General features: G+C 48.0%; 2 protein-coding genes across 2 annotated transcripts; both read right to left on the reverse strand.

The window, feature by feature from the left end:
• Positions 1 to 8,957: 8,957 nt before the first annotated feature.
• Positions 8,958 to 9,920, reverse strand: LOC119232998 (olfactory receptor 5C1). The gene has a single exon (XM_037495387.1). It carries the CDS (start codon positions 9,918 to 9,920, stop codon positions 8,958 to 8,960), a length of 963 nt encoding a protein of 320 aa, XP_037351284.1.
• A 6,744-nt stretch (positions 9,921 to 16,664) lies between these two features.
• Positions 16,665 to 21,475, reverse strand: LOC119230456 (olfactory receptor 1361-like; the record flags this gene model as incomplete). The annotated part of the gene is made up of 3 exons (XM_037491622.1): positions 21,392 to 21,475; positions 17,964 to 18,879; positions 16,665 to 16,687 (listed from the first exon to the last, which is right to left on the reverse strand). Coding segments are annotated over exons 1-3 (1,023 nt in total), but the record flags the coding sequence as incomplete, so codon positions are not given.
• Positions 21,476 to 22,453: the final 978 nt, after the last annotated feature.

Here is a 22,453-nt window from a genome sequence, read left to right on the forward strand (position 1 = left end):
ATTCTCAGTGGCCTCCCTGGTGGCCTAGGGGTTAAGTCTCAGCATTGTCAACACAATGGCTTCGAGTTCTATCCCTCCCAGGGAGCCTTGAGCCAAGTAGCTAATCCTGGGGCAGCAGACCTCCCCTGTCTCCCCTGCTTCTCCCCTCAGCAGTATATTTCAGCAAATGCACCTGCTCTGCTCCCCAATCTGTCTCTGGTCAATCCTCTCGCACCTCTGGCCTACATCCTAGCTCTTTCTATACAAAAATAAATAAAATCTTTTAAAAAAAAGGTATGTTCAGAGAGAGAGCTCACCGCTGCATTTATTCCCTCCAACCCAGGAATTTATTTCTGATTGTATGAATGGCCCTTGGTAAGGTTCTTAGTCCCGCTATACTTTGCTCTCCCAAGTGAGGATAATCAGAGTAATAATTAAGCAAGGATTATGTCAGCGAGCGAGATTTCATCCAATGAGCTAAAGTTCTTAGCATGATGTCACACATAGTAAATATTCCATAAATGTCATCTGTTTCTTTACTATCCTCTCTCTACAAAGCCTTGCTTCCACTTACCATCCTGGGAAAAGCCCTATTTATCCTTCGAAAATCAGTTCAAAACTCACATTTCTGCACGCTTAGATGCAGTCTCCCCTGCCTCTGTAGAGAGTCACAGTCATACCACTGTGTGTGTGCCTCCAGACAGTGGCGACGTTGGTTGAGAAAAGTCTGGAGGGCTTAGCGTGTGGGTCCAGTGAGCACTGGCAGTACCTTTTTTTCCCCAGATGTGCCAGGGGGATAGCAGCAATTTGGATGAGAGGCCCACGAGTCAACACTGATAAAGCATTCAGCCTGTTGCTTAGCAACTAGAAACAGCTCAACAAGTCATCTACTGTTGTCAGAAGGCTCTCATTTGGTATCTTGTTTAATTTAATGAAAAATTTAATATATTAATAAGTAGAGGATGTGAAATTTCTGGTGACTTTGGTGAATTTGTCTTCCTTTCCCATCTGCTGACCCCAACTTCAGCAGAGGTGGTTGCCAAAAGGTGAATTGTAAGTATTTGTTTACATGTCAAACTATGAAGTCCTTGGGGACAGGGACCATGTCCTGTCATTTCTGGAATGTGATCCCACTTGACGTAATTGAATGTTTGCTGCTTAAGTGGGGGGATGTCCCCAAAGTCGGAGTAAGTGGGAATTTTCCACGTTGGGTTGTCGGTTTCCTGTTATATTGCTTTTCCAGGAACGTTCCCTATGTGTAATCAGAGGTGCCCTACCTATGCAGACAGAGAACCAGATAACAAGTTCAATTCCCAGCCCTGCCAGAGGAACGGCTGTAACCCGACATGACCACACGGTGGTGGCAGAGGACAGGGAACGAAATGTTTCAACTTTTTTTTTTTTTTTTTTTAAGTAAAAGCCAGAAACTTGGGCTTTGGGGCCTGGGGGTGATGCCTGGCGCCATTAAGAGTCATTTTAGAGAGTTAGTTGTTAGGAAAGAGAACCAGAAAGTATAATATTCACACACCTTATTAATGAATAACAAAGAAAAGAAATACTATTTGATGAACGCAACATACATACACTTAAAGTCCACGTGATGGTCAGTTAAGGGTGAGCGATGAGCCGACCCTGGAAGAGAGGAGGAGGCAGTGGACACTCACCAGCCCCAGGGCCTCAGGTAAAAGCACAGCCCTTGTGTTCAAAGCCCAGTCCTGTCATTGGTCCCTGGAGCCTCCTGGTCTCAGTAGCGCCTGTCTGCAGGGAGTAGCATAGGTACTGAGAGTCACCAAGGGCAGGTCCTTGTTTTAAGCCCTTTCTACACCTTTTCTAGCTCATTCTCCCAACAACCCCAGAGTGATATTATCCTCACTCTATAGATAAGCATGTGCCCAAGGTCAGCCAGTGAACAGTCAAAGCAGGGCTTAGACTCAGGAACTCGGAGCTCAGAACTCAGCATCTTTTTCCCCCTCCTTAAATGTTATTGATTTGCCAGTTTGCTTCCATAGCTGTATAATTTGGGGCGTACAACCTCACCCCTCCATGGGTGCACATGCTTCCCTCACTCTCCCCCTGAGCTCCAGTGCCAGTGCCCTCTCCCCCTCCCTTCCCTATCAGCTCTGAACTCAGGATCTTAGTGCCACTTGGCAGCCTCACCTAGGGACAAGCTATAGGAATGTTCTCTCAAATAGGTTGCCGGAAAGAGGTGGGGGTGCCTGCCCAGGGTCGTCGTTAGGCACTGAATTGTGTCCACCCTATGGTCATGTGTTGAAGCCCCAGCACCCAGTGTGGCTGGAGAAAGGCCACTATGCAGGTAATTAAGGTGAAATGAGGCCATAGTACTGGTTTCTTATTTTCCCCTCTTTTTAATAATTTTTTTTTCTTATATTGTTACAGTCCCCATAGTTGTCCCACCATATTACCTGTGAACCATCACGATATTCTCTTGTGTTCTTCCTGTCCCTGTTTTGACTCCCCTCCCTCCCCTCCCTTTGCCCTAAGCCTCAGATTTATGGCCAGCTTGCTAGTTTTAACTTTTTCTTGACCTTCTATTTGGTTTCTCTATACTGCTCATATAAATGAGACTGTAACAGGGGGGTCCCCAGGAAAGGGGGAGGTTCCAGGTTTCCTGCCCCACCCAAAAAGGAGGGTGGAGCTGAGCAGGGAGAGAAGAAGCTGCAGGGGAGACTGAGGAAGGAGGAAGCAGGATGGAGCCAGAAGGAGACCTGGAGGAGGCGCATGGAGCCTAGAGACACGTGAAGAAACTGCGCTTGCCTCTTGGTCATGGACGGGGTGACACAGATGTGGGTGAGACTTGGGGCGATGTGACAATGGCGGTTTTGGTCTTGATTTTGATTTTGCTCTTTTCCTCCCAGACTCGGATCCCTTTCTGTAAGTCCCCACTGGAAGGTGCTTTAGACTTGTGGCAGGCTTTGGGGCCTTGCTCTGGGCCAATCCTGCTTGGGTGGACTTTTACCCACGAGGGGACGGGTAACTTTGGGTAGTTGATTTAGAAACTATATTCTTTGCCTTTCCTGGATTGTTTCCTAATTGTATTAAAGTTCCTTCCCATTAAAGTCCCATATGTTTTGTGTTGATGCGGCGGATGGCAGAACCTATTGAGAGCAGGCAGGTTTGCGGGTGTGGGATGCCTCTCCCTGCCCTGTAACAAGACCATCTAATATTTTTCTTTTTCCTTCTGACTTATTTCAGCTTGCATAATCCCTTCCTGCTCCATCCATGTTGCAGCAAATGGCATGAGTTTCTTTTTTTTTTGATCACTAGTAATATTCCATTGTGTAACTATACCACATCTTTTTTGATCCACTTGTCTATTTTGGGGCATTTGGGTTGTTTCCATATCTTGGCTATTATATGTTTTTTTATTTTAAAGATTTATTTATTCATGCATACAAGAACTGGGGTACAGGCCAGAGGTGCGGGAGGGTGAGAGGATTCACCAGAGACAGAGCAGGGAACAGAACAGGCAGACTGACCGAAATACACTGCTGAGGGGAGCAGCGGGCTAGACAGGAGAGGTCTGTCGTGCCATGTGGGATTCTCGCAGGCCGGGGCCGGTCAGGATCGAACTGGTGCTGCAGAGGCTGGGGACAGCTTCACAGCGCTACCGCCTGCGCCACCAGGGGAGGCCCTAGGCTATTATAGATAGTGCTGCAATTGGCAGAGGAGTGCAGGTTTCCTTTTGAACCAGTGATTTTATAAGGACTGGTGTCCTTTTAAGAAGACCAAACCAGCCTTTGGCGCATCCTCATTATAGTTTCAAAGCAGAAAAACAAATCCTGTTTAAATAAAAAAAAAAGCAACAACAACATTCTCTGCTTCTCCCAACCGCTCCGCTCCACCCTTCCTTAGGGTGGGGCAGGGAACCTGGGCCTCCCCTCCCCCTCCCAGGATAAGGGTGTTACACAGGGAGAAGAAGCTGCTTCCAGAAACCACCCCTGCCGGCACCACCACCTGGGCGTCCAGGCTCCAGAACTGTGAGCACTTTTGTTTCTGTTGTGTGAGGCCCTCACGCTGGGGGACCCCGTCACTGCAGCCTGAGGCCACTGGTACAGTGCAATTGACTGGTGACTGGGAAGTTACGGTGTGGGTTGGTGGCCTTGTTTTCCATGAAACGCTCCCTCTCCCCGACAGGCTGCGCCGGACTCCCTCACCATCTCCTCTCTACGTCTGGAAGCTTTGCCACCCACCCACACAGCTGTTACTCCTTTAATTTGTGTCAGCGCCCATTTTCCCTGCGCGTTCTCTGGGCCTTGGCCTGTGCTTGGTGTTTGGAGGCAGGAGAGTCACGCTGGGCCATTAGAGTGTGGGGGTGGATTTGGGGATCACAGAGGAAAGGGAGAGAGAGTAAAGCCAGTATTTCTGAGAGTGTGGGCCTGACAGGAGCTATCAGGAGAGGCCTCAGAGAAGGGGCTCAAACGGTTCTTTCCCTTGGCTGCTGTGGCCTCCTGAGTATTCTGGGCCGTGGAGGTGATGTCACTTGGAGAGGTGCTGGGTTCAGAGAGTGGGGTCCTGGGTTACCTCTGAGAGAGGTTTCATCAGAGCTCCCCTTTCAGCGGCACGTGGCGAGTTTCCCAGGAGGCGGACACTGGTAGTTATACCCACAGGGGCAGGTTTATTATAAAAGGAAAGGGAAGAAAACGAGTCTTGCACAAATACAAGTGGGCGGAAAAGAGCTGCCCCGGAAGAAACAGGTTTGCTATGAGAGGCCTGCATCGTCCCAGGCGGGCAGAAATGCTGCCTCTTGCCAGGTAGAAATTGCACTCATGGGCCCTCCTGGTGGCACAGGGCTTACGTCTCAGCACTACGAAGCTATCAGCAACCACTGTGACATGAGTTCGATGCCCGGCCAGGGAGCTACCCACATGATGCAGCAGACCTCTCCTGTCTCATGCGCTGCTCCCCTCAGCAGTGTATTTCAGTGGATCTACCTGTTCTGCTCCCCACTCTGTCTCTGGTGAATCCTCTCACCCCCTGCACCTCTGGCCTACACCCCAGCTCTTGCATGCATGCATAAATAAAATAAATCTTTAAAAAAAAAGAAAAAAAAAGAAATTGCACTGATAAAGTCATCTCTTTGGGGGGATTCATTCCTCTGTAAGGTTGTTAACTGCTGTTAAATTAATTATTTCTAGGGTTGGTGCTTAAGGATTTTCTTTTTTAATATTTGGCTTGACTAGGTCCATTTGAAAGGACCTGTGATTTTTTATAATGGCCTTAATCTCTATCTCCTGGCCTGGTCTGGACCTCAGTCTGCGCCTCCGGATATACTTTACTTTCCTACAGTTTGTTTGATGGCTGTTGTTAATCATTCCTACCCCCACCTCTCATTTCATCAGCTTCTGGTCTTGTGATGCCTCCTTCCCAAAATTTCCACTCTTAGTTTCCATGAGAGAGAAGACCAAGCTGGTTATTATGAACAGAACATTTGCTTCCCCCAATTTGAAGGCTCACAGCACCAAGCACAGCTCCCTGCCTGGTCATACCTAGGCAAGCCTCATCATCACCCACTGTGGCCCCTTTGTGTACGCCCAACCCCACTTCTTCCCCTCCTCCGTCACACAGTTGTAACCTTGAGCACAACAATCTGCATTTCATATACCCACTGGGCCTACCCTACATGCTCATAGGCTCATGGTGGGTCACAGCAGAGATGTGCCCCCTGGAGGAGTGTGTCCACGTCCACACTGCCAGCCCCATGTGGCACTGCCTCTACGTGTGTCATGCAGTGACCGTAACACAGTCACAGCCTCGTGCAGACAGCACACACTTTCGCACTCACACCATGACTCAAGCTCATGGTCACACTCAGGAAGACAGATCTGCACACTGTCCAGCCTGGCCCCGAGTCCCAAGTGGACCTTCTGGCCTCCCCGTTGCAGAAGAGACCTGCAGGAGGGACCAGGAACAGCTTGTCATTGGAGAGTCCAAGGAGGGAACCCCCACGCCTGTGTGGTCTGAGTCTTGGGAGAACCTTTCTCTCCAAAGGCACCACCCCCTTCTGTGGCTGCCTCTCCCCCTGGGCCAGGAGGCAGCTCCACTCAGGGGCTTGTTAATCTTTCTGTTTTGTGAAAACCAGAGAGAAGGGCAGGCTGACTCCTGAACCCCAAACAGTGACTGGGACTTCAGCAGGGGAACTTAGGACATAGAGCAGTATCTTCTGGAGTCAACTCTGCCATCCCATCCACTGTTGCTGGCAGCTTCTCGTAGGAAATGTTGGAGTGTGGGAAGTGCTGCTCCTCTGATGAATGGCCATGTGTGTGGCTGCATGACTCTGCACATGTGCAGGATTGCATGCCTGGTCAGAGGGCTCTGGGGTCTCTGCAATCAAGTGTGACTATTGGCTTGGGGGTGTGTGTTTCTGAGGGCAGCTGTATCTATGAGGGTGGGTGTCTGGAAACTTTCCCCTGATAGTGTATGGCATAGGAACCCCAGAGCCCACAAAGGAAGAAAAGGTTACAGAGAAGGGCAAACCTTGCATTCTCAGTGCTGAGGTTGCCATCTCTCCCAGTAATACCTCCAATCACTGCCAACACGAGTTGTTATGAGGATTGGAGGTAAGAACTTGGAAAGGATTATAAACATTGTGATGGGAGAAGGGGTTTAGATTTATTTAAACCTTTGACAAAATGTTCTGAGTTTGGGATATTATATCCCCTGCACTCCAGCTGCTAGTTCATCTGTAAATAAACTGACCCACCATCCTGGTTTTCCCAGGGGGTTCTTAGGATACTGGATTTGGAATCTTAAGACTGGGACAATTCTGGGCAAACCAAGATGAGCTGGTCTCTCTGTCAGTAAACCTATAAAATTCCCTAGAGTTTAAGGAGATGATCTTGCCAAATTCCTCTTTCTGTAAGCCTGAGACCTACCAAAGGACTACAAGGAGGGGTTCTGGTCCAGGTAAGAAGGGGCAGCACCTCCCAGGGAGCCAGGGAAGCCTTTGGTCTAAGTACCTGGGGACTGATTTCAGCTTGCAGGAGCGAGTAGCATGACAGTCAAGGCCAACCCCTGACTGGGGCACAAGGGAGAGACTCCAAGGGTAACCTACTAGGTGGTAGCAACTAACATTGTTTTGAGTCCCATATTTCACCACCAGGACTCATCTCAGTCATCATTAGGGCGACTGGCAGGGGATCAGGCAGGTGTTGACACTTGGTTCTGGCCACGCTCCACCCGTCCTTGGAAGCGCCTGCCATGGGGTCCACTTCTGTGCTGCTCCCGTGTGCAAGAGCTTCTCATGCAGAATGCAGTGGCCTGGACCTTGCTCAGGTATAACTGAGTTAGGGAGACAAAGAAAATCTGGGTGGGTGAACATCTCAAGAGCGTTGGCTCTGAAGGGTCCAGAGTGACCCAGGCTCAGAATATGGTGGGTACCTTTGCCCAGGAGGTCAGGATTATGGCAATCTCTCTCCTCTACCCCTGCCACTGGATACTGTGCTCTTAACACAAAGCAGTCTACCCCAGCTGACCCGCCTGCGAATGTGCGCATGCTCACAGCTCTGAATGCAATTTAAACATATTAGAGTCAACATCTACCCTTCATCTCTAAGAGACAACATCTACCCTTCAGCTAAGAGACACTAACCCTTATCCATACCTTAAGTAAGTTTTAAATTAAGACCCCAAACATGCCGATTTGATACTTAAAACACTTCTTATGCCTCACTGTCATCTACTTCTGAGCTAGAACTAAACTAACTGTAATAATAACTAGACTGTGACTTTAATTTATCACCTATACCAACTCAACTGAAATCTAACAGCTAAAGAACTAAACTCTAATTTGAATTTAATTTAGTCATAGAAATAAAAATGACCTCCAGTCTTTGTGTGCACTATAATTCTAATTTTAAAATATTTCTAATATTTCTAAGAGTTCAAGTGTATCTAAACCCCTACATTTATTCCAAATATAGTGCTAATTAAAATCAATCTAAATCTTAAAGTTTATATAATTTTAATTCAATCCTGTTTGTCTGATTGCTTTCCAATTCTAAACCTAACCTTAACTCTACCCTAACCCCAGCCCCATCTTAGCAATAACCTGAACTCTGAGTCTAACCCTTTCCTAACTGTAACCATAATTCTGACCCTTTCCTATCTTCTATTGCTTGCCAACTAATCCAATCCTGACCAAATCATAACCCAGATGTTGGGAGTTTAGGAATGAGCTCAGGTATGTGAGAGCTGGAATACAGAGGTTAATAGGGAGGGAGGTCTGCCACACCAGCCCCCTCTTTGGCATGAGTGGGTTCTGACGATGCTCAGGGTCAAGGAGATCAGATTTACTGGTCATGATGAACCTTAAAAGTGCAAGAACCGCCTCCCTGGTGGTGCAAAGGGTTAAGATGCAACCTATGAAGCTCACCGCAGCCACTGCAGCATGAGTTCGATCCCTGGCCAGGGAGGTGACCCACATGGCGCAGCAGACCTCTCCTGTCTCACCCGCTGCTCCCCTCAGCAGTGTATTTCAGTCAATCTGCCTGTTCTGTTCCCCACTGTATCTCTGCTGAATCCTCTCACCCCCCACAACTCTGGCCTGTACCCCAGTTCTTGTATGTATAAATAAAGAAATCTTTTAAAAAAAAGGTGCAAGAATCTAGAAACATTTGGAGTCAACATAGCTCTTACTTGGAGTTTCTGAGACTCAATCTCTTAGAAGCACAAGTGGCAAATACACCTAAGTTACCTCACCTGCCGACACGTAGGAACTTTGTTTTGAGCAGTGAAGACACTAAGGCAGTTAAAGAGCAAATTAACCTGATATAGGCTCTGTCTATAGGTGTGGCCCTAGTTCCCCCCAGATTGCTGCCTGCCTTCTTCTAAGCTCCCCCCTCTTCCTGTCCCTTAAGCAAGAACAAGAGACATCCAAGCCAGAGGAACATCATCTTTACCCAGTGACAGAGGGGTCCTTCTCACTCTCCACAGTCAGTCCTAACCAGCCTCCTGGACCCTCAGTGGTGCCCCCGCCCCACAGAGCAAAATCGGCCGCAGGTTCTTTTGAAGGCCTCCTTCACCTCCTTGTTTCGGAGGCTGTAGATGAGTGGGTTGAGAGCAGGGATGACCAGGGTGTAGAACACAGACGCCATCTTATCGGTGTCCAGGGCATAACTGGAGCTGGGGCGCAGGTACATGAAAATGAGGGTCCCGTACAGCATGGCCACAGCCGTGAGGTGGGAGCCACAGGTAGAGGCTGCTCGCCGCCGGCCCTCTGCTGAGCGCATGCGAATCACAGCCCTGGCAATGAAACCATACGACACGACAATGGCCAGCACGGTGGCTGTCTGGATGAAGCCACACACGGCGAACAGGAGGAGTTCGTTGAGACTGGTGTCATCGCACGAGATGGCCAGCAGCGGAGGGATGTCGCAGAAGAAGCTGTTGATCTCCCGAGAGCCGCAGAAGCTAAGGCGGAAGGTGAAGGTCGTGTGGACAAAGGCACTCACTGCCCCACCCAGGCCTGAAGCGCCCAGCAAGGCCAGGCACAGCCGTGGCGACATGGATGTTGTGTAGAGAAGGGGGTTTCCGATGGCCACATAGCGGTCGTATGCCATGGCTGCCAGCAGGCAGCACTCAGCATCGGCTAGCCCTGCAAACACAAACATCTGGAGGACGCAGGCTGCATATGGGATGGTGGCGTGGGGCAGCAGCAGGTCCACCAGCATCTTGGGGCCGATGGCGGAGGAATAGCAAGCGTCCAGCAGGGAGAGGTTGGCCAGGAAGAAATACATGGGGGTGTGGAGCCGGGTGTCCACACAGATCAGCAGCACCATGCCCACATTCCCCAGCAGGCTCACCAGGTAGATGGGCAGGAAGATCAGGAAGAGGGTCACGCGCAGGTCCCAGCGGTCTGTGATGCCCAGGAGGATGAACTCAGAAGGGGCAGCCTTGGCCCAGGTGACATTCTCTGGGGTCATCCTGCTGGACAGAGACTGGGGAGAGAATGCAAGATGGAGAAGAGAGAAAGGTCACCAACCACCATGGAGGAGACAGCACTTTGTATGGGGGTCAGGCAGACTTGGGTTCCAGCCCTAACTGTACCACACAAATGGGTGTGGCTGTGGATGCACCATGCAATTCTCCAAGGCTTATTTCTTTTTTAAAATTTTATTTATTTATGCTTACAAGAACTGGGGTATAGGCCAGAGGTACGGGGTAGGGGGAGAGGATTCAGCAGAGACAGAGCAGGGAACAGAACAGGCAGATCTGCTGAAATACACTGCTGAGGGGAGCAGCAGGGAGACAGGAGAGGTCTGCTGTGCTGTGTGGGCCAGTTCCCTGGCTGGGGATCGAACTCATGCTGCAGAGGCTGTGGATAGAGTCACAGTGTTATGCTTAACCCCTTGTGCCACCAGGGAGGCTCAGGGGACATTTTTCCAGAAAGTTTTATTTGAACCCCCTACTGCCCCACCTCTCAGGCAGAAGCCCCACTCACTGGACTCTGTATCATAGCCCTACCCTATTATTTTATAATTACCCATCTCACCTAGCTCAGCATTTGGGGCCATTCTTGATTCTTCCCTCTTTCTTTAGGGGGCTTTAAGGATTTTCCCTTTCTCTTCAGTGTGGTCACTGGAAGAGGTCAGATAGCCTCTAGGGGTAGAGAAATCTGTGGAACTCCTGCCCCACCCAACTCACATTTTCCATGAACAAAGTCCACTGGCTTGGTGGAGTTCTGCACACAAAGCCTAGTTGGTGGCAAGTCCCTTGTATGTTTCTGTTTGTCCATCTGGGAAGCAAGCACTACTCACCTTCAGGAAGGGACGCGTAGAGCTACTTCGGGTGCCTCTCCATTTCTCCATCTGTAAAACAGGGACAATGAGACTTCAAGGCTTTTCAGTTGCTTCAAAATTTTGGGGCACAAGGATGCCCAAACTTTAGTAAATAACATTATGGAGAGAGAGAGAGAGAGAGATTGTGTGTGTGCCTGCACAAAACATAGTTAATTCTCCATTGATTTCTCTCTGTTGCCTTACTACCTCTGACGGGTAATTCTGGCTTGGTAGTGTTTCTTTCCATGAAGGCAAGAGCCCTGAATTCCAAAGACTTATCCCAACCCACACAGCTGTGTAGGGATAGAACTCAGGCTTCAACTCAGATCTACCTCCAAATCCAATTCTCTTTGTCTATAGACAAAGACCCAGTTCAGTCTCTTCATAGATTTCCAAGCTAGTTGCCATCGTCTTGCCTCAGCTCTCTCATCTTCGGATTGCAGAGACTAGGTCAGATCAGCTGTCCCCAATCTGTTCTGTGGCCCAGCGTCAGTTACCAGTGGAGCTTTGTAAGCGCTGTCAGTGCCCAGAAATTCAGATTCACTTGATCTACCACAGTATTCACAAACCTGGGCTGGAAAAGCAATGTTCCATGTGATTCTGATATGCAGCTTGATTTGGGACTCCCGAGCAGCAGAACTGCTCAATCTTTATGTGCATGGGGATCACCTGGGGATCTTGTTAAAGGCAGATTCTGCTCAGAAGGACAAGGGGCAGGGGCTTAGATTTTGCATTTCTGACAAATTCCCAGGTGAGGCTGCTGCTGCTCCTTTAGACATCAGGATTGAGTAGGAAGACCCTAAGACATATAGGGCCGCTCTGACATTTTAGATTCCAGTTTTCTAGAGGGTTCTCTTAGTCTCTTAGCTACTATCTCTATTTATTTTGAACATCCTTTCTCTGCAGACCAACCATACTTATGAACATATTAAGTATGGAGAAACTAGTCTCTCGCCTTTCTCTTCCTGCAGCTTGCCCCTTTTCTATCAAGCCCAAGTTCTTAGCTCATTCCTCCCCTGCACACAGACATTTCCAATGCCTTGGCCCCGACACCGCTGCTTCCACTGTGTTCGTGCGTGGTTATTGTGTTGGTAGGACATACCTAGAAGGTGGGGAGTTCTGTCGACAGGGCAGCTTCAGTCCAGCCTTTTGGGGTGAGAATTGCAGGGAAGTTAGCAGGGACATGCCCGGCCCCAGAGGTAAGAACAGGAGGCATTTATATTCTTCTTGGGCACGAGGGACTGTCCTCTTCCTGTTTTCCTCTTGAATCCTTCCCTCTCCCCTGCCCTGGATTCCATGGAGACTCTTTCCACACCCCTTGGGGACTCCATCACAGCTAGTGGAGGGGAATGCCAGATGACTCACTCTTTGGTGCCGGGGGAGGTTGGAAAAGTTTAACCTGAGTGGGTCCCCAGGTTCTGTGCAGGGACTGCTACTTGATGAGGGAGTCCCTTTGGCTTACTTTTCCATCTATTGTTTGGGAATCAGTATTTTTATTAGGCTTGTGAGCTTCTACACAAACACAGATTCTTCTTCTAACACTTTACATTGTTCCTCTTACCTGAACTGTCCAGTTTCTTTCCTGTCTACCTGGAAAGGTCCCCCTTTTTGTAGAAGGACAAGCTCAAATATCACCTTGTGCAGGAAACCTTCCTGCCTCTGAAGGAGAGTCACCGTATCCCTCTGTGTTTCTTGGAGATGCATATACAAGAGCATGACTCCAAGACAGAGAGGGAAACGTTTGACTGTGCCTGATGCAGCAGCAGACAGGAAGCCTCCTGAGACCATGGTCAGGGCCAGGGCAGACATGGAGTTAACAGTGAGGAAATTTACTCAGAACTCTTGGGGCGGCCCCACATATAGGTAACTTTAAAGGTGCCAGGATTAAAACCACTTGGAATGTCCACTGAGAACTACCCTTACAGAGATCAGATGGGGTTGAGCCTGGAATTAGGGCTAAGTGACTCAGGTGGTGGGGAGTAGATGGTTATGGGCTGGAAATCTTCGACTAGAATCACCTCATCTACAGTGTGTCTTCCAGCTAACCTGTCAATCATGTTTGCCACATGTTCTCCAGTTTACACAACCAATACTCATTGCACCTACTATGTTTCAAGCTTAAGTTTAAGAGCTGAATGATGTACCAAAATCACATCCCTTTTTTTTATTTATTTATTTATTTATTTATTTATTTATTTATTTATACAAGCACTGGGTACAGTCAGAAGCACGGGAGGGTGAGAGAATTCACCAGAGTCAGAGGGGAGAACAGAGCAGGCAGACTGACGAAGTACACTGCTGAGGGGAGCAGCGGGCGGCAGGAGAGGTCTGCGCACCATGTGGGACCCTCCTCCGGTGGCCGGGGAGCAGCCAGGGATCGAACCAGTGGTGCAGAGGCTGCAGGCAGCTTCGAAACCCAGCGCTCAACTGCTGCGCCACCGGGGAGGCCCAATCACATCCCTTTTTAAAAAATTATATTTTAGGGCCTCCCCGGTGGCGCAGCGGTTGAGCGCTGGGTTGGGAAGCTGCCGGCAGTCTCTGCAGCGCCGGTTCAATCCCCGGCTGCTCCCCGGCCTCGGGAGGAGGGTCCCACATGGCGCGCAGACCTCTCCTGCCGCCCGCTGCTCCCCTCAGCAGTGTACTTCAGTCCTTCTGCCTGCTCTGCTCCCCGCTCTGGCTCTGGTGAATTCTCTCTCCCTCCCGCGCTTCTAACTGTACCCAGTGCTTGTATGTATCAATCAATAAATAAATCTTTAAAAAAAAAATTATATTTTATATATTTTTTACATCATTTTTCATTTTTGCACAATGTGTGAATTTTCATCTTGGTTATATTCCTCATCCAATTCCCACCCCCCTTATTTTGACTCTAGTCCCTCCTCCCCTCCCCGGCCCCCTGTAGTGTGTCTCTTAGTTGCTTTTTTTTCATGGAGTATGCAGGGAGAAAGAGTCAGGATTAACTAACTAAGAATACTCAAGAGAGCGTTTCAGGTGGGACTACTGGCCTGGCAAAGGCCTGGATGTGGGAATGCAAATGGCGCAGTTGATGAATGAAGGAGGCCAGTGGGACTGGAGCTCAGAGGATGGTGGAGAGGTGTGTGGGAACCTAGCAAGGTAAGCAATAAGGGGCCAAATAGTGGAGCTTCACAGAATGTCGACATTGTCTGATATTACCAGTGCCACCCTATCTTTTGATTGCTCTGGCTGGTGTATATATATATTTTTTTAAGATTTATTTATTTATTTATACAAGCACTGGGTACAGTCAGAAGCGCAGAAGGGTGAGAGAATTCACCAGAGCCAGAGCGGGGAGCAGAGCAGGCAGAAGGACCGAAGTACACTGCTGAGGGGAGCAGCGGGCGGCAGGAGAGGTCTGCACGCCATGTGGGACCCTCCTCTGGTGGCCGGGGAGCAGCCGGGGATCGAACCGGCGCTGCAGAGGCTGTGGGCAGCTTCGCAACCCAGCGCTCAACCGCTGCACCACCAGGGAGGCCCTGGCTGGTGTATATTTTATCACCAACTTATTTTTTGCTATGAGCTGCTATTGTACCTTCAGTGCACAATGCACTTCATATTCCTCCAGGGGCCCATCGCTTTCTTGGGCTTAGTGTGAGGCTTGGAATCTTGGAGGATTTTCTACCCTTAACTGTCAGTGCAGGTCCTGCATGCTGCTGCCACAGGGAGAGCAGATCCTCTTCACACTCGTGAGCTGCTTCTCTCTAGTGTTAGACTCAAAGTAAGGCTCATAGAGACAACGGGAGATTGTTAGTTCTGTTGCTCAGTCTCAGCCAGGCTGTACGTAGCACGTCTCAGTATCTTCAGCTTTGGACCCTCCCACAGTAAAAAGCAAGTGAATCTTCCACCTCAGTGGAGGACCTAGGGCACAGGTGGGTTTCCTGCCTCTCCCCGTCCATGGCAGCTGGACTATGCTTTGTAGGATGGGAGGGGCCATCTGTGGGAGTGACTTTCCGATCCCCTTTATTTTTCACAGCATCTCCCCTAACATGTCTTTTCCACATCTATATGGTATTTGATTATTGTGAGACCTAACTAATATAATCGTTAATGGAAAAATTTTAATCATTGCGTGCTTTTTAGGTTGTTTCCATTCTCTGGTTATGAATGATGCCACTGTGAACGTGCACAGGCTTTTGTGTGGACATGCGTTTGCTTGGGTAGATACCTGGGAAGGGGATTACTGGGCCGTGTGGCAACTCTACATTTAACTTTTTGAGAAACTGCCAAACTATTTTCCAAGTGGCTGCAATATTTTACAATTCTACCCTCAGTGTAGGAGGACTGTTAGTTAGGTACAGGGGTGTACCTAACTCCTCATCAATCTTTAGTTATTGTCCATCTTTTTGAGTAGAACCGTCCTAGTGGAAGTGAAATGGCTTCTCATTCTGGTTTTGATTTGCACTTCCATGATGAATAAAGACCTTGAACATCCTTCATGTACTTATTGGTGATTTATATGTTTTTAGTTGGAGAAATGTTTATTTAAATCACTTGTCCTTTAAGAGCTATGGTTTTTAAAAATTATTGAATTAAAGACTTCCTTTATTAAAAGAAAAAGATTTATTTATTTATACATAGTAGAACTAGGGTACAGGCCAGAGGTGCGGGGGTGAGAGGATTCACCAGAGACAGAGTGAGGAGCAGAACAGGCAGCTCTACTGAAATCCACTGCTGAAGGGAGCAGCAGCCGAAACAGGAGAGGTCTGCTGCACCATGTGGGTCAGCTCCCTGGCCTGGGATCAAATTCGTGCCTCATTGGCTGGCGATAGCTTGATAGCCCTGAGACTCAATCACTGAGCCATCAGGGAGGCCCTATAAAGTTTAAATCTTTAATATAAAGAGGACTTACACAAGTCTTTAAATAGTCAAATAACATGGAGACATACTTAACACAGATACAATTTATTTATAGGCTTAAGGAAACAGTAAGTAAGCAAATGAAAGAGAAGTAAATATTTGCAACTATTAAGTAAAAAATAGGGTCACAAAATACTGGTAGGATACAGACAAAGCAACACTCACAGAACATCAGTGGGAAGGTAGATCATTAACTGCATCTTTTTTTTTTTTTTTAAGATTTTAGTTTATTTATACAAGAGCTGGGGTACAGGCCAGATACGCGGGAGGTGAGAGGATTCACCAGAGACAGAGCAGGGAACAGAACAGGAAGACTGACGAAATACACTGCTGAGGGGAGCAGCGGGCGAGACAGGAAAGGTCTGCTCGCCAAGTGGGTTGCTCCGAGGCTGGTGGGGATCCAACTGGCACTGCAGAGCTGCGCATAGCTTCACAGCGCTGCGCTCAACTGCCTGCACCATCAGGAAGGCCCCCATTGACTGCATCTTAACAACATAAATCAAATGTACAGAGAAAAGGATCATAAGAATTTGTGTAACATACAGTGGATTTTTTTTAAGATTTATTTATTTATGCATACAAGAACCCAGGTACAGGCCAGATGCACAGGAGGGTGAGAGGATTCACCAGAGACAGAGCAGGGAGCAGAACAGGCCGATCTACTGAAATACACCACTGAGGGGAGCAGATGGTGAAACAGGAGAGGTCTGCTGCACCATGTGGGATTCTCACCAGCTGGACAGGATTGAACCCGTGCTGCAGAGGCTGTGGAGAGTTTCGCAGAGCTGCCCTCAACCGCCTGCGCCATCAGGGGGGCCCAAAAGGGGATCTTTTGAGAAGGGATTTACCCTTATTCACTGTTGGTGGAAATGCAAACAAGTCCATCTCCTATGGAACACAGTGTGGAGGTTTCCCAAAGAATTAACAATAGATCTATCATATGACCCAGCAATCCCACTCCAAGTTATCTACCCAAAGAATGCCAAAAAAAAACCCAAAACAAACAAACAAACTTATTTGGAGAAATATATGCACTCCTCTGTTTACTGCAGCATTATTTATATTAGCTAAGTTAAAGAAACACCCTGAGAACCCAAAGACAGAGGAGTGTAAGAAGATGTGCTATAGGGGCTTCCCTGGTGGCACAGGGGTTAAAGTCTCAGCGCTATCAAGCTATTGCCAGCCACTGCAGCATGAGTTCGATCCCCAGGCAGGGAGCTAATCCACATGGTGCAGCAGAGCTCTCCTGACTTGCCTGCTGCTCCTCTCAGCAGTGCATTTCAATCAGTCTGCCTGTTCTGTTCCCCACTCTGTCTCTGGTGAATCCTCTCACTCCCCACACCTCTGGCCTGTACCCCAGTTCTTGTATGCATAAATAAATAAATCTTTAGAAAAATTTTAACTATTTTCTCTTTACTGCAATAACAAATGATTTTTCAGTTGGAGAAAAAATAAATCAGAGTTTAAAGAGTAAAGACTGGTCACAACTAACCAAAACCCAAATAACCTGCAAGAGACTAATTCCAGATAAGTGACAATGAGCAAATTTTAATCTTTTTCTGTCCAGGTTTCTTTTCTAGAATATTTGTGTCCTCTCGGGCCACACATATGTTTTGCCTATTTGGTGTCATTTTCTTTATTGAGGTCAATTCTCATAAATGAGCTTCTTCCAAGGCAGGTTCAGAAACGGTCCTTGAAACCCAGTGACTTTACCTGCCTGGTCTTGCCAGCATCTCCTTTTTCAAAAAATTAGAAATGTGTATACAATGTGTTTGTTTGATGTATTTACATATTGCAATATGGTTACTACATTAATGTTAGCTAACTTTTCATCTCATGTAATTTTCACTTCCTTTGTTAAGGTCTAATCTTATAGCAACTTTGAAGACTATAACAGAGTATTGTTAACTATATTCACTATGTTATATAGTAGATGTGTCCCCATTATTTGGGGGAAGAATTTATAGTTCTACTAGGTGTTCCTATTGAACTTGCTCCTACAGGTTTATTGGCATTTTTGCTGTTCCCAAGGCTACACTGAATCTGCTTGGATACATTAGGCACTCATCAAGTCGCTTGTAGGGACTGCTGGTCACTCACTTTCTCCAGGCTGCAGTTCTATCTTTGGCCAGTTAGTCCTAGCCCAGTCCTAGGTTGTCAGACTTCATTTTCTTGCATCTGTTTGGAAGGCTAACCATCCATCCTGTCTTGAATGTGTGTCTTTCAATTTTATGATGGACAAGTCCAGAGAAGAAGGCAAATTGGAAATCTTGGCTTCAGGGACCTCTTAGGGGGTGGAACACCTCCCCCAGCCAAGGAGCCTCCACAAAGCCCCCTTCATGTCCCTGTTTCGCAGGCTGTAGATGAAGGGGTTCAGCATGGGGGTGACCATCGTGTATACCACAGAGGCCACCATTCCGGTGTCTGCTGAGTAGGAGGATGAGGGCTGGAAATACACTAGAAAGAGGGTTCCATAGAAGAGAGTGACAACTGTCAGATGTGAGCCACAGGTAGAGAAAACTTTGTTCTTTCCTCCAGCAGAGGGGACCCTGAGGATGGTGTGGATGATATGGGCATAGGAGACCAGGACACAGGTGAATGGGACCACACCCGAGAGGGCTGAGTCAGCATATATCATGATTTGAAATATATGTGTGTCTGAACAGGCGAGTTTGAGAAGTGGGAGAAGATCACAGAAGAAATGTGGGATGGAATGAGAGGCACAGAAGGAGAACTGAGACACTAGGATGGTCTGTGAGAAGGCCAGGATGTAGGCACAGAGCCAGGATGCAGCAACCAGCAGCAGGCAGCGTTGGGGACGCATGATGGTGGTGTAGTGGAGGGGAAGGCAGATGGCCACGTAGCGGTCATAGGCCATCACGGCCAGCAGAAAGTCATCCAGCAGGGTCAAGGCCATGAAGAAGTACATCTGCACAAGGCATCCAGCATAGGAGATGGTGTGATCCTGAGTCTGAATGTTGACCAGCACCTTGGGGACAATGGTGCAGGAGAAGCAGGTGTCGATGAAGGACAGGTTGGCCAGGAAGAAGTACATGGGGGTGTGGAAGCGAGAGTCAGAGCCGATGGCCAGGATGATGAGCAGGTTGCCCAGCACAGAGGCCAGGTACATGGCCAGGAAGAGCCCAAAGAGGAGAGGCTGCTGCTCTGGGTGTTCGGAGAAGCCTAGGAGCAGGAAGTCAGGGCTGCTGCTTAGGTTCCTAAATTCGTCCTAAGGCAGAGAAGTTAGAAGAGAATCTTGCTCAATAAAAGATAGGCATAATATTTACACAGACGAGGTCTTTGGTACTATATTCTTTGAAGAGGACCCTGAGGTCCAGTAGTAGCTGTAATGCCACGTGTGCAAACGTGAAAAGCACAAGGACTGTGGACTGTGATAATCAGGTTGGTGTGGCTGGCAGTGTTTGAAATTGCCATCTTTGATGTGATGCCTTGACAGTCAAAGCTTAAGGAGACACTTGCACTACAAAAAAGAAAAGTCAACAAAACCATGAGACTTATACTAGAGAGTCTTGGGAGAACACTGCCTCTTTGCATTTCAAGACTATGCCTATGAATTAATGTGGGTATGGAAACTTTGTTAACTGGCAAATGCTTTGTCAAGAAAGTGTTTGTTATTTTCATTATCAATATCTCAATCAGCAACATCAATTTTAAGATCATGGGGTTTGGGGCCTAGAGATTGGTTGGATCTCCTTTCTTTTTTTAAAGATTTATTTATTTATGCATTCAAGCACTGGGGTACAGGCCAGAGGTGTGGAGGGTGAGAGGATTCACCAGCGACAGAGTGGGGAACAGAACAGGCAGGTGGACCGAAATACACTGCTGAGGGGAGCAGTGGGCTTGTCAGGAGAAGTCTGCTGCGCCATGTTGGTAGCTCTCTGGCCAGGGATTGAACTCGTGCTGCAGTGGCTGCAGACAGATTCATAGGTTTCGTCTGAACCCCTTGCACCACCAGGGAGACCCCCTGGGTCTCCTTTCTGTGCCTGTTCTAGGCAGTGTGTTCTTAGGAAAGTCATGTGAGCTCTGAAGTCTCTGTATTCTACTGTGTTCTTGCTTCATGAAGCTATTGCAGAGATAATACAAATGCAGGGAAGGCTCAAAATTAAGAAAGTGGTCGTTTTTATCACTGTCAGTACACCTTGGTGCAGTGTGATCTGGGAACAGTGTGCTTTGTGGTCTGGCTCTCCCAGGTCTGTTTTCAGTTTGGTAGCTAGATGCCCTTTTGGAGTTTGCTCCCTTTGGGTTTAGATGTAGATAATAACCACACCTGATACATTTGTGAGGGTTCAGATACTGGATCAGTTTAAGTTTCTTCATGAACCATGAGGCACAATCGAAATGAGGGATTCCAGTGCTCCTGTCTGGTGGTTGGAGGCAAATGTGTGACACCCAGAGGGAGCATGTGCCAATGTCACACTAGTTTCTGTGACAATTGAAAATTAATACCGGGCCTCCCCAGTGGTGCAGCTGTTGAGCCCTGGGTTGCGAAGCTGCCCGCAGCCTCTGCAGCACCAGTTTGATCCCCGGCTGCCGGGCAAGGGTCCCACATGGCGCACAGACCTCTCCTACTGCCCACTGCTCCCCTCAGCAGTGTACTTCGTCAGTCTGCCTGTTCTGTTCCCCGCTCTGACTCTGGTGAATTCTCTCGCCCTCCTGCGCTTCTGATTGTACCCAGTGCTTGTATAAATAAATAAATAAATCTTAAAAAAAGAAGAAGAAAAATAACACCCCTTCAGGAGTCTGTCAGAATTTCCCCACGTTTCACTCTCTGTGTGACTTTGAAAAAGTCACTTTACCTTTCACAACTGTTTAAAGGAATATTAATTGAGTTTACTGTATGGCGTTGTTGTGAGGATTCAAGTAGATAACGATTGTAAAATGTTTAGAGCAATGCGGGCTTGTAGTAAATGTTCCTTATATATTAGTCATTGTTTCTATTGTTGTGAATACATGATGGTGCGTCATTGGCCCAAGTTACCTCCTGAGAGAGATAGATTGTGAGTTGTGAGGTGTAAGATGAATCATCATTATCATAATCACCACCACTCTCCTTGAGTGCTTATAACTCTACTCAGAACTGTTAGTGACAAAGCATCTGGAAACCAAACATAAACTTAAATCAAATAACTCAATCAGGCAAAGTAACTATAATTTCATAGTGAGTATAAATAAATCTATTTTAAATAGCTACTCACTGCAAATTAAAAAACCAACAACAAAAGGTTGTGGACAGGGGTGGTGAGTGGTAGGTGGTGGTAGCAGAGCAGAGTGCTGGTGCTGGCGAGGGCAGTGGCTGAGAGTGACTCTGGGCCCCACGCTTGTGTGATCAGATATGATCTTGTAGCAGATGCTGTGGAGGTGAGCTTTATGATGAAAGTGACATGCCCTCTGTTACCACAACACCCTTCCCTTTGCAGATTTCTCACATCCACAGGTTTGTTGTTGCCCAGTTGCTATGTCCTGATCGCTGATGAGAACGGGTAGCCTGAGACTCTCTTTCCATAATGACCTGGGACTGGATCATTAGGGAGGTGAGGAACTCCTGAGTTCGGTAAGCCTTGTGGGGATCAGGAGAGCTGGGAAATGACTGGCAGAGAGGATTATAAGAGAGAAAATGGAAAAAGGAAGAGACAGCAGCTCCCATGTGCCCTGTGTGTGCCCGTGAGTGTCCACCTTTGGCCGGCTGGTCTCCTGTCCCGTCCTGAGGCCTTAGTTCTTACCTGGAGATGCTGGCTAACCCCACTCTCTGACACTATCATCAAGGAGGTTGGGTTCCTTGCTGCTCTGTCTCCCCAGGACGACATGACTGGTGCCTCTGAGTTCTTCCAGACTGAAGACTCAGGAGGAACTGCTCAGTATTCACATGTGGTGTCTCCTGGGACTCAATCCCAGACTTCCTAGTTAGAGACAGGATGAGGCAATTCTAGACTGTGGCCCCTGGGGTCCCAGCAGTGCCTCCTCTCAAAGAGATGAGGGTGTGGGTCCATGGGGGCACTGCCCTTGTATTGTTTTCCTCAGGGGCCATGTAGGTGGGATTCTTCATCTTCAGCCTGTCCCTGTCATGGAGTACACACTTTCCTCATCAGTGCCATATGATAGGTAGCAGAAAATAATTAAAGAGAAAAAAGATAGATTGGATGTCACAATCGTTACTTTTACTTCTTTTTAAAGATTTATTTATTTATGCATACATAGCTGGGATACAGGCCAGAGATGCAGGGGGTGAGAGGATCCACCAGAGACAGAGTGGGGAACAGAACAGGCAGATTGACTGAAATATACTACTGAGGGGAGCAGCGGACAAGAAAGGAGAGGTCTGCTGTGCCATGTAGGAATCTCCCTGGCCCTCCGGGAATCGAACCTGCACTACAGAGGCTGCAGACAGCTTCACAGTGCTGCACCCAACCGCCTGCACCACCAGGGAGGCCCAATTTTTAATTTTTTGAGGCATAGCCATGTTGCTTTCTATAATGGCTTTGCCTGGAAAGTCTGGTGTCACTTGTTCTGGCCTTGCCCTGTACTAAACCATCTTCAACAGACGTGCTGTTGCTCCTCACAGGCTCCTGCTTGTGTGGAGCCAGGGCTCTGCTCCAGGCAGGACTGCTGGACTCTGTGCCTGCTGGTGGCTGGCGAGGTCTCATTGCAGAGATACCGAGCCTTCCCTGCAGACCAGGTCTCAGAAGCTGTCAGTTTAGACTCACACCTTCTGGGAGAGGTTATATTTAGGATTTAGAATCTCATATATCAGCCAAAAGTTGACTAGAGACTTTAAGAGCATTCCT

The sequence above is a fragment of the Talpa occidentalis genome, unplaced genomic scaffold, assembly GCF_014898055.3.
Source record: "Talpa occidentalis isolate TD23 unplaced genomic scaffold, MPIMG_talOcc4v2.1 talOcc4.7, whole genome shotgun sequence".
NCBI classification, from domain to species: Eukaryota; Metazoa; Chordata; class Mammalia; order Eulipotyphla; family Talpidae; genus Talpa; species Talpa occidentalis.

Excerpts from the sequence above, each read along its gene's own strand:
- LOC119232998 (XM_037495387.1), bottom strand. The coding sequence starts at position 9,920 with ATGACCCCAGAGAATGTCACCTGGGCCAAGGCTGCCCCTTCTGAGTTC.